Here is an 11,473-nt window from a genome sequence, read left to right on the forward strand (position 1 = left end):
TAATATGAGCAACCTCAGTGTCTGCTCCCAGACAAGAAATAGTCTAGCACAAACAACCCTGCGAGCAATGGAGGTGCTGGTAGACCTGTTTTGTTACTTGTTACTAAGCTAACTGGCTGCTGGTTATAGCCTTACATTTACAGTACAGACATGAGTGGTATCAATCTTCTTATCTAATTCTAAGCAAGATAGTGCATCTCCAAAAATGTCAAACCATTCCTTTCAATTTGGATAAGGGAGTGAATCACAAACCTTCACTATGTTGGGAATCTTGTAAACTTCGGGCCTTGAGAATAGCTTATATTAGAAAGACAGAAGCAGTACGTGGAGTACTGACAGTAGGAGATTACTACATACCAGTGCAAGGCAGGCTGCATGGTTGCTTTCTATAAATACTCAACACCAGTGAAATATAGATTACTTATGAATAACAAATGGTCAGTCCAGTCAGGGCAAGAGTCCAGTCAATCTCTTCTTGCCAATAAACAAGGCACCGCATTTCTGTTGTGACTGAGCTGGTGGCACACACTGTTTTCAGATCAATCAAAGGTGACCTCCAAGAAGCGGTGTCATTTGATTAGAGTAATTTTATAAAGAAGCTATCATAATTTACATTGGGGATATGAAATAAACGTATTAAGATAAAAAATACATCTTTGAATCTTGAACTAACTTGTCAGGATGTGATGACATAATATTGTTGGTTACATGAGATAAGTTAATGATGTTAGAAATATCAGAGACTCAAGTCAAACAATAAACAAAGCACGGCCAGCTGGGTGGGGTTGTAAGACGTTCCTCCCCTGTCTTATTGGAAAGTGGAGCATCATGGTTGGGTGTAGGTAGCACTTGAAGCACCTTTTAAATGCAGGTTTAGCTGTATATCATGAACTGAATAGGTTTAGGTTGTCGTGGATTCTGCAAGGTGTGGAAACAGGTCTAGCCTTTTTGTTGAGTCCTTTGTTGCTGGTTGTTGTTGCATTGCAGATCTTTGAAGGGGTGGTAAACCTGCTGGACAAGTTGCAGGCCTGGCATAGCACCCCTGGCAGCCCTGGGAACAACGAATTGAAGGAAATGGCCCAGATTGGTCTGCGTATCATCACTGGATATATCAAACAGCAGCACTCACAGGTCAGCTGCACCCACAACTTGTCCTGTCCATCACTCAGCCAGCACACCAACCATAAATGTCTCACTGTACATGTCTTTCACAACCCACACACCTGTGGAATTGAACTTTACAGAAAATAAATGTAAAGGGGTTTACACAGTCTTTATTTAACTTGATAAGCAAACTTAGATAAAGCCAGTTTAGAAATACCAGGCCTTCTATGAGTTTCTTTCCAAAGGCATTGCAGTCATTCCTCTTAGGGAGTGTTCTGTATGAAAGGGCAGCTCCCCTCAGAGTTATGACGGCTGCTGCGCTCGCTTTAGGATTTCTGGGATAGAGCAAGCGGTCATAAATGAACTGACCATAAGGCTCTCCATCAGAGAGTGCTGGTTGTGTTCATCTCCAATGAAGTATAACTCCCCCTTAAGCAATTTGTTTTTCACAGTATCAGGTTTGAAATAAATTACCTTAATTGATTCCTGACATCACAGCTGTGGGAAAATAAAATTAGCCTGGAGCTACTTAAGTTGAGTGAATATACATACTAAAATACACAACATTTGTAAAGAACTGTAAGCATAAAAAATAGCTCTACCTCAGCAAAAAACATCAATAAAATACTGCTTGTAGATTATTGCATCAGTATTAATATTTCAACAATACAGTCACAGGGGCCATTTTCTTTTATGAGTACTTTTATTTCTGATCTATGATTTATTTATTTAAGCACATTTGCTGATTACACCTCTGTGACTTAAGTATACTTTTAAATACTGAACTTTTACTTGTATTGGAGTATTTCTACAATGTGGTTTTGTTACTTTTACCTAAGTAAAGGGTTTGCATACTTCTTCCACCATTGATTTAAGTCCCCCTGGACAAAGCGGTTCTCTCAGCTGTAGATCTGGAAAACTAAGTAAACACTACCACATGTATGTTTATTTATCATATCCCCTAATGAACTGTATGCATAGGCTCTCAATAAGAAGCACAGCAAGTGATTTGCCCTTTGTCCCTCTTCAGGTGTGTGTGATGGCCTATGTGAAGCTCCACAGCCTTCTACAGACGGTGCTGTGTCTGAGCTGGGAGGAGGTGTGCTTCCTGCTGGGGCAGCTGGGCGCCCCCCTGTGGCCAGAAGGCTCAATGGACGGCACCAACAGTGTGCATGCAGAAACTTTCTCCCAGCTTGTGCCCATCGTGCGTACGCTGCTCGACCAGCATGCCGACCCTATCACCCTCCAAAACCTTCTGCCCAACCTGCCCATCACCAACGGCAGCACCACCTTCGCCCAGGACCTCAAGGCTTACTGTCACACACTGGAGTGGCAGGGTTTTTTCCAGCAACAGGTCAGTGTTTTGTCTGTGAACTGAAAATAAATGTCATTTATTTATTGTTTAAGGAGTCTATAGAGCCTCCTATCCAGTCATAAGTAAGACTTAGCAGGTATAATCAATTATCCTCTCTGAGACACTGCTGGCTATCACATTAGTGTACATTCAGGATTTTTGCAATCTTGCCTCCACTGTTTACCTGCTGGGTGGTGGAGAAATCTGATCCAAACTGCTTTTAAACTACTAACATGTTTAAAAAGTAGAAAACAAAAACCTTAACTCCCTAAAGGGCTTTCTGGGTTAAACCTCAATGTATTTTAGGCAGAGATCAGTTCATGCTCAATCTTGACGCTAGTGCCAGACACACTCACCACTAGCTAAGGGGAGGATGTATCATCAGTCTGTGTGACAGTGAACATACATAAATCTGTTTTGTTTAGATTACTTTTGTATACAGATCCTGCAATATATTAGCCAGAATGACATAACTTTGGCTGCCATGAGAGTTTTGAAACTTTGCCCTGACTGATTTCACAAGCTGGTATGTCCAAGTGCAAATGTGTTTGCAGTTTAGCCTATGTATTTGTTTTAAATGAATGTATAGGGCAGTTTTAGATGTTTTGTATGTTTATATAACTTAATGTTTTTAGCATGAAGTGGTAAGGCAGTAAGAGCAAAGAAGAAAGATGATGAGTTTAAACAGTGCAGTTGTTGTAAAAAATACCTCTAATACAATAAATAAATAAATTAGGGAAACTGTTAAAGAAATGGAGGCTAGTATATTTCCAGTCTTGTATCTCATCTCTACAATGAGAATCATCCTGTTTCATGCATTTAACATGAGGTAGTCTTCCTTTGTGAAATGTATGAGTTATCATATCAAAAAAATAGAAAAGATCAAATTATGGCTTATGGGAAACTTTGAAGTGTAAGCCCATTATCCAAGTTCTATATTTTTAGGTTATTCTTTATAATAGTTTTTTACTTGCTACATAATATAGGTTTGTTGGTTTGTGATTAGCCTGATGCTGACAAAAAGGATTGTTTACTTTGTTGAGTTGTTCTTGAGTTGACATTTGTGTAGCTGTTTGTCTGCGTTAATGTCCCCCTTCTGAAAATCCATCTCCAGGTTCAGGCCACCATGGAGCAGTATGAGCTGGACACGTTTGGGAGGAGCCATGACATCATGTCCAATTTCTGGAATTCCTGCTTTGATGCCCTGATGAGTACAGCCATAAAACGGGACAAAGACAGATCAGACAGCAAGTCCAAATTTCAGGTTATACAACTTTCAAGCGCCATGCAACAAACTGCTGTCATGTAACAGCTGATTAAAATGCAGAGTAAAACATTTCACCTTACTGATCTGACGTTTGTGTCTGTTTGTGCGAAAGCAGGAAGTGATTGTGGACCCCTGCCTGAAGCGAGCCAAAAGTGAGAACAACAGGTACCACAGTTTGCAGAAGCAGAGCTCCAGCCAGCAGGGGGTGGTGTGGCAGCACTGGAAAGCTCTCCGCAGGCTTCTGACCAGTGAGAGAGGAGCATGGGCCAACAAGTAAGACACCCTCTGACATTTAGTTAACATTTTGGTTTAAAATCTCTGACCAAGAATTGTAGATTGAAAATAACATGTAATTCAGTATGAGAGGAAAACATTTGTCTGTAATGTAATGTAATGCTGAACAAAATGTTCTAAATTGTCATTTTTCCTTTGCCTTATTTTGCCAGAGTTCAACCAGAGGTAAAATGGAAACTGTCCAATGCAGAGACTTATTCAAAGATGCGTCTCAAACTTGTACCCAACTACAACTATGATCCTCACATTGAGGCCAGTGCCCTGAGGGACAACATGGGTATGTCACTGAGTATAACCATATGAACTTTGCTCTTTTGTCATGTAAGTAATATACAGTAAAGTTTCACTAAAGATGGTGTTCCTTTTTCAGGGGCCGACAGCCCACGTAGCTCTGAACCCCTCCCGCTTGCTGTTGCGAAGGAAGCAAAAGTTAGCGACATGGAGGATGATCAGTTAGGAGACGAAGACCTCGTCTTTTTGGATAACAAGTGAGTCCTCAATTTGTAAACACCAAAAACACAAATATTACACAAAGATGTGCCATGGGCCAGGCACACTGCTTTTGAAACACTAATTTTCACCAAACAGGGTTTATAAATAAAGAAATATATGTGTGTTCATAAGCAGTGCAATGTAATGTAATGATTTAATGTAAAGGTTTAACCTTTTAACCATGCTGTCAGGGTTGAGGGAGAAGACGAGAACCAGAAAGAAAAACTGGTTCTGTCTGAAGACTGTGAGCTCATCACTATCGTGGCAGTTGTTCCGGGTCGTCTGGAGGTTACCACGCACCATCTTTATTTCTATGATGGAAGCAGTGAGAAAGAAGAGACAGAGGAAGGTAAGATTATACGGTGAACATTACTGCTAACTTTTTTTAATGCTCTTCGAAGGGCTTTTCCAGAGGTAAATAATATCTGTGTCTTCAGGAATCGGGTTTGATTTCAAGAGACCTCTGTCTCAGCTAAGAGAAGTGCATTTGAGGCGCTACAACCTGCGGCGATCTGCACTGGAGCTGTTTTTCATAGACCAGGCTCATTACTTCATTAACTTCAAGAAGAAGGTGATACTCAGATCCAATATATCTCCTTCTGAATGAAACAGAAATTAGAATGATATAGATGTTTTAAAATGATTCATGTTTGCAATCTCAGGTACGAAACAAAGTGTACTCTAGGATACTTGGGCTGCGGCCTCCCAACCTGTTTTACTTTGGCTCTCGCTCCCCCCAAGAGCTGCTGAAGGCATCTGGGCTTACACAGGTTATTATTTAATTCAGTTCTCTCTATGAAGTGTTAATATAATCTGAATTTTGCCTATTGTGTTGGACCAATCTGATGTCGATGTGTTGAACAGAAATGGGTGTGCAGAGAAATCTCCAATTTCGAGTACTTGATGCAACTGAACACCATTTCTGGACGCACTTATAACGACCTGTCGCAGTATCCTGTGGTGAGTACACTCCACCTCCCCTGACAGTGTGCACTACCTATATTTAGGTTTATTCTTGTTGTTGTTACTAAAGATGATGCACATACAGTGTGAGGAAACATCATGTTTCACAGGTTGGTTTTTGTTTCTCTTCAGTTCCCTTGGATCTTGTGTGACTATACCTCTACCACTCTGAATCTGGAGGACCCGTCAGTTTTCAGAGACTTGTCCAAACCCATAGGTGTGGTCAACTCCCGCCATGCACAGAATGTCAGAGAAAAGTAAGTGGTTAAATGACAATGTGCTTTTGGTTGTATTAAAAAGGTTGCAGATCAATGGCCCACCGAGGATGCATACTTTTTAGATAGGAGGAGCTAAAACATGCCAAACCATCAGTTTTTAATTTTTTTTCATTTTGTCATTAGGTATGAGAGCTTTGAGGACCCAACTGGCACCATCGACAAATTTCACTATGGCACACACTACTCTAATGCAGCAGGAGTTATGCACTACATGATCCGCATGGAGCCTTTCACAACTCTGCATATTCAGCTGCAGAGTGGCAGGTGGGGACACTGACTAATGTAGCATATTTAGGCTTATATCCTGCTATTTGTCAGTCTCATGTTGGTATATGTTGTTCAGGTTTGACTGTGCAGACAGACAGTTCCACTCGGTGGCAGCAGCCTGGCAGGCTCGCATGGAGAGTCCAGCTGACGTGAAAGAGCTCATCCCGGAGTTCTTCTACTACCCAGAATTCCTGCAGAACATGAACGGTGAGAAAGCATGAACCACCAATTGAAAGCTTGAAATCAAATGGATCTGCTTCATTTCGCTGTGAGATGTTGATATACAAATATTTGTTTAATGAAAGATCCTCAACCAGAATTATTGTTGTAGGTTTTAACCTGGGACAGTTGCAGATATCTCAGGAACCATTGACAGATGTTCTGCTGCCTTGTTGGGCCACATCAAGAGAAGACTTCATCAAGAAACACAGGAAAGCACTGGTGAGCCCACACAAACAAGTCTTAAAACTTAGACAGCCTGTTAATTGTGCATTTTGTTTTCTAACAAACTGTATTGAAACAACTATCCAAGATGACAACAAATTGTATCTTGACCATCTAGGAATGTGAACATGTGTCCAGTCACCTCCATGAGTGGATTGACCTGATCTTTGGTTACAAACAGAGAGGCGAGGAGGCAGTGAAAGCCCTCAATGTCTTCTACTACTGCACATATGAGGGTAAAGTAAAAGTGAAAACTCTTTCCTGCTAGTGATCCATGGAGCCTGCAACTGTAATCCTGCGAGGATTTGTGAAGTTGTTTGCTCCTGATGTCCCATATTCCCCGTCAGTCTTTTGATACATGAACAGTGTTTCTTGTCTTCTTGTGTGAGACTCACTCTTGCTTCTTGTTTGGCTCTCATGTAGGTGCAGTAGATCTGGATGCAATTGCCAACGAGACGGAGCGTAAGGCCCTGGAAGGCATCATCAGCAACTTTGGACAGACTCCCTGTCAGCTCCTTAAGGTACAACTCTCAGACTAATTCAAAACCTTGATTATCAATAAAAAGCTGTTGAGTTTGGTTTAAAAAGAGTCCGTTTTATATATCACATTCCTATCTCCAACCAGGAACCGCATCCCCCTCGTATGTCAGCTGAGAACGCAGTTAGGCGGCAGGCCCGCCTGGACACTCTGCCCCTGAATATCTTTGAGCAGCTCGACAAACTCCGGCCATTTGTGGAGGTGGGTTCTCTCATGATCTCATCATTCCTTTAAATCAAAAACTCCTATTGTCTTGTTGTGTATGTATGTATTATCATGTGTGTGCATCAGGTGGTAAGTGATGGCCTTCCGCTGGTCCAGGCAGTGGTACCAAAGAGCCAGAATCGCTCCTTCATCATCCAGGGCTCAGATATACTGGTAAGGATCAGTCGTTCATACGGACCACATGTAAAACGTGACACAGTCACAACAACTAACACATTCATTTTAAATAGTTGAGGTTTATCATTTTTGAATCATGGCACTTTTTCTCTACAGGTGACTGTGAGTTCAAACGGGTTGATAGGGACACACAGCTGGCTGCCATACGACAAAAACATCGCCAACTACTTCACCTTCACTAAGGACCCCACCATGACTAATCCCAAGTGAGTGCCCCCAGAAAAAATGTGAAGCCCATATTGAATTTTTTTTTTTCTGGTTTACATCTAAAATGACTGGCTGTTAAATAACTGTTTATCTACAATGAATGTCATTCGCTGACTCTAAAAAAGCAGTACAACTTTATCTGTGCTTTGTTAAAAAATAACGTATTTCACTTATTTGATGGATGTTAGTTTTTACTCAGAAATCCTCAACCGGGTCAGTGGAAAAAAGGTCACTTCCCATCATTTTAGAACATTCATAAAACATTCCTGATAGTTGTATGGAAATGAAATTTGCTTTACTGGCTCTTTTTCTAAACTGACCTTGAACGTGGATCACATAAACGCAAAATAAATCAGGATTAGAATAATTTTAAGACTGGATCTAACAGAGGTTGTAATTTGCAGATGTCATGACAGTTTAATGTACCTGATTATAAATCTCCGCCACATTTAGGCCACAGCTCACTAGCACTTCTTGTTTCTACCTTTTGATCTTTCCAACTTGGCTTTGTTGTGCAGAACGCAGCGTTTCTTGAGCGGACCTTTCTCTCCCGGGGTGGAGATCAGTGCTCAGGTGCTCGTGGTGTCCAACGACGGCCGCCTGCTGTTCAGTGGAGGAAACTGGGACTGCAGTCTCCGTGTCACCCAACTGGGGAAGGGCAAGCTGGTGGGCAGGATCTGTCGCCACATTGGTGAGCTCTTTTTGTTGTTTGTCTAACTAATATACTTATGCTGTGTTTCGATGTTACATTATTCATTTGTATTATTGTGTGTTCCACAAAGATGTTGTTACGTGCTTGGCTCTGGATCTCTGTGGCATCTACCTTATCTCCGGATCAAGGGACACATCCTGTATAGTGTGGCAGGTTCTACAGCAGGTAAAGATCTTCAAATCTGTCTGTTGTCATATAGGCTCACTCACATGTACACATGTGCATTATTACACATGAGTACACATGTGCATGATTATAAAGCTAAAGTTGTGGCTTCACATATGGATTCTCTTTATTCTCAACCTGCAGGGTGGCTTCTCCAGCGGTCTGTCTCCTCGGCCGGTGCAGATTCTCGGGGGACATGACCAGGAGGTCACCTGTGTGGCCATCAGCACTGAACTGGACATGGCTCTCTCAGGGTCGAAGGTCAGCAATTTCACATTCTATCATTCTATATTTTAACATTCTAACAGCTATAAGTAAAAAAGTAGCAATATCAACTGAAGGTTATTTTTGGGATTCATTAATGACACTTTTATTTATTTAAAACTACTTCAAAAAGGAAAGGCAAGGAAAAGTTGTAAATTCTCCCATTTGCAACACTTTTTCATAGGTATTAATATATTATTAAAATAGGTGCACAGTAATTTTCTCTTGATCAAATAATTAATTAATTGATTAATCTTTTCTGCTTTATAATAAACTATTTTGTAGGAAGACTTAAGTTTTTTATTTAATTTTCTTTATCATACTGCTTGAGATCTCTATGTTTGTGCAGGTGTGGAAAAATTCTGTTTAACCTAAATAACCACTATATGCTTAAAAACTACTTGGATGTTCTCCAACCAAACAGTGATGTAGCTCATTAAAAGTGAGAATGTAATCCATACCAGCTACAGGAAACAACCTCAAAACACACACTTTATAATGTAGATATTAAAAGACAGATGTTTCCATCTTATAGACAGCAGTTGTTTAAACCTGGGAAGCCAGTGTAACTAAATTAAGCAAGGGCAAACCGCAGTTTCAGCTGACACTTAATTTGAGCTGTTCATGTTTTTCTAAATGGTTAAATTAGAGAATATACATGGAACATACAGTCAATTATGCCTGTCTATAGAAGTAAGGGCTTTACATTGATCTATTAGTCTATAAGACTCTTAATTGCCAGAAGTTGTTGCATGACATGTTGCCAAAACTACAAGAAATTAGATTCTTGTAGGTCCATATGGCTTTGGTTTGCATTGTGAAACTAAAAGAAAAACATAAACAAGAATGCAAAAAAAACCACATAGAGAATGGTTAGCTTAGCATCTTAACTGACCATTGTTTGCTGTGTTCACTGTGCGTCAGGATGGGACTGTGATCGTGCACACTGTTCGACGAGGCCAATTCCTGCGAACGCTGCGGCCTCCTGGTGATAGCTGTATACCCGTTCAAATCTCTGGGCTCCAGGTGGGCATGGAAGGCCACATAGTGGTACAGACCTCGCAGGAGAAACGATTAAACAGAAAGGTACTTATGATACATTGTATATACAAACACACACTTAAACAAGTTTCTCAACCTGCTAATGCCATTACTAATATTCTGCTTAATCCTACAGGGCAAGTACTCCATTCATGTTTACTCAGTAAACAGTCGTCATATGTCCTCCTTCACCATAGAGGAGCAGGTGACTGCCCTCCACCTTGTGTCTGAACACCTCATCCTGGGGACTGCACAGGGCAACCTCCACATACGAGATTTATGCAGGTAAAGACATTAAGAACATAGTTTTAAGTTCTTTGTTATGCTGCTAATTTGTGTAGGAACGGTCTAAAGTTTAGTTTTTCCTTCTAACTCTTTTCTGTTTGACAGCCTGAAAGCTCTAGTAACGCCCCTGGCCTTGAAGGTTCCTGTGAGAAGTGTGTCTGTCACCAAAGAGTGCAGCCACATCCTAGTGGGACTAGAGGACGGGAAGTTAACTGTGGTGGGTGCAGGGAAGCCAGAGGAGGTGAGAAGCAGGACATCAAGTGATTGTGAGATGCGAGAGTGGGGTGGCGGTGTATGTTTTTATGTGTGAGTGTTGTGAGGAGGAGGAGGAGGTGGGGTAATCATATGCTAAGTGCCTGTTGAAAATCAGGTCTTTCAGATGATAATTGGGCGTCTTTAGTCTAACATCTCCATTTTAGCCCTTAAGTAAAGATTAACATGTTTCCGCTCCTGTTCCCAGGTTCGTTCAGGACAATTCTCTCGTCGCCTGTGGGGCTCCACACGCCGCATCTCTCAGGTGTCCTCAGGTGAAACCGAGTATAATCCCACTGAGAATCCTGGCAAATGAGATGAGCAATGATAGAGGAACTCTTAAGGACTCTGTGCGCTGCAGATACCTGCACCACCAAGATGCTTGCTAGACTCAACAAGGCCTTTGTTCCCTTTCCAAGCTGGTAAACTGTCTTCCTAAGCCACTGATCTCTCTGAGAGAGCAACTATACACTGTGCACTTTTTTATTCTTAAATGATTGGATATTTTAATTGCATATTTTTATTTGCAGTTGTGTACTGTTTTTAATCAGCATCATTCCAAAGAGTGGCCTTGTTTTGGGGATGGAGAAAAACTTGTTGTTTGAGGTTGTGTGAAATGCTGTTGAACTGTATGTACAATAAGTCAGATTTCAGGGATGTGACTCGTGCTGGTGCACATGCAGCCTCAGACAGAGACAGAAATAATGCTGTGAACTCTCCAGGCTGCATGCTCTTGGCATCTTTCTTATCAGAGGAGCAGCTATGAACCCTGTGCTGTTGAATTGTTCTGGCAATGGCACCTTCTTAAAACTCCTGGAAACTTGAAAACTTCTGTAAACGTTGCTAGAGATTTCAACATTGTAATACTGGTAAATACCAGTAGTGGTCAACATCAGGATTTGCTGATCTTTGCAGCAGAAGTGCACCGCAACACGACAGTCTATATCCAGCATTCCATTCGGCTCTTAGCACGAATTATAGCTGTTACAATTAAAGCAATAAGTGCTTTAATGGTCAAGTATGTGAAATACATTCACTTTTATATCATGACTGTAGAGCTTGGATGCAATACAACTCAAGAGGAGTGCCTACTATTGCCTTACACTGAATGAAGTAAAGACCTTTCCAAATGTGTCTGTACTAG

At 41.2% G+C, this 11,473-nt stretch overlaps 1 protein-coding gene across 5 annotated transcripts in view; it reads left to right on the top strand.

The window, feature by feature from the left end:
- Window positions 1-11,145, top strand: part of nbeal2 (neurobeachin-like 2) — a 33,759-nt gene extending 22,614 nt beyond the window's left edge. For all 5 annotated transcript variants that reach the window (XM_034874802.1, XM_034874804.1, XM_034874806.1 and 2 more), the window contains 26 exons: window positions 988-1,131; window positions 2,135-2,458; window positions 3,573-3,722; window positions 3,841-3,998; window positions 4,172-4,296; window positions 4,390-4,507; window positions 4,703-4,860; window positions 4,949-5,082; window positions 5,174-5,281; window positions 5,376-5,471; window positions 5,607-5,731; window positions 5,876-6,016; window positions 6,096-6,226; window positions 6,351-6,460; window positions 6,582-6,699; window positions 6,887-6,984; window positions 7,089-7,202; window positions 7,293-7,379; window positions 7,500-7,609; window positions 8,129-8,301; window positions 8,393-8,487; window positions 8,632-8,748; window positions 9,676-9,837; window positions 9,929-10,077; window positions 10,183-10,318; window positions 10,538-11,145. In XM_034874802.1, coding sequence (XP_034730693.1) covers window positions 988-1,131; window positions 2,135-2,458; window positions 3,573-3,722; window positions 3,841-3,998; window positions 4,172-4,296; window positions 4,390-4,507; window positions 4,703-4,860; window positions 4,949-5,082; window positions 5,174-5,281; window positions 5,376-5,471; window positions 5,607-5,731; window positions 5,876-6,016; window positions 6,096-6,226; window positions 6,351-6,460; window positions 6,582-6,699; window positions 6,887-6,984; window positions 7,089-7,202; window positions 7,293-7,379; window positions 7,500-7,609; window positions 8,129-8,301; window positions 8,393-8,487; window positions 8,632-8,748; window positions 9,676-9,837; window positions 9,929-10,077; window positions 10,183-10,318; window positions 10,538-10,645 — 3,489 coding nt within the window. In that variant the 3' untranslated portion in view covers window positions 10,646-11,145. The remainder of the gene's footprint in view (window positions 1-987; window positions 1,132-2,134; window positions 2,459-3,572; window positions 3,723-3,840; window positions 3,999-4,171; window positions 4,297-4,389; window positions 4,508-4,702; window positions 4,861-4,948; window positions 5,083-5,173; window positions 5,282-5,375; window positions 5,472-5,606; window positions 5,732-5,875; window positions 6,017-6,095; window positions 6,227-6,350; window positions 6,461-6,581; window positions 6,700-6,886; window positions 6,985-7,088; window positions 7,203-7,292; window positions 7,380-7,499; window positions 7,610-8,128; window positions 8,302-8,392; window positions 8,488-8,631; window positions 8,749-9,675; window positions 9,838-9,928; window positions 10,078-10,182; window positions 10,319-10,537) is intronic.
- Window positions 11,146-11,473: the final 328 nt, after the last annotated feature.

This window comes from Etheostoma cragini, chromosome 6, assembly GCF_013103735.1.
Source record: "Etheostoma cragini isolate CJK2018 chromosome 6, CSU_Ecrag_1.0, whole genome shotgun sequence".
NCBI classification, from domain to species: Eukaryota; Metazoa; Chordata; class Actinopteri; order Perciformes; family Percidae; genus Etheostoma; species Etheostoma cragini.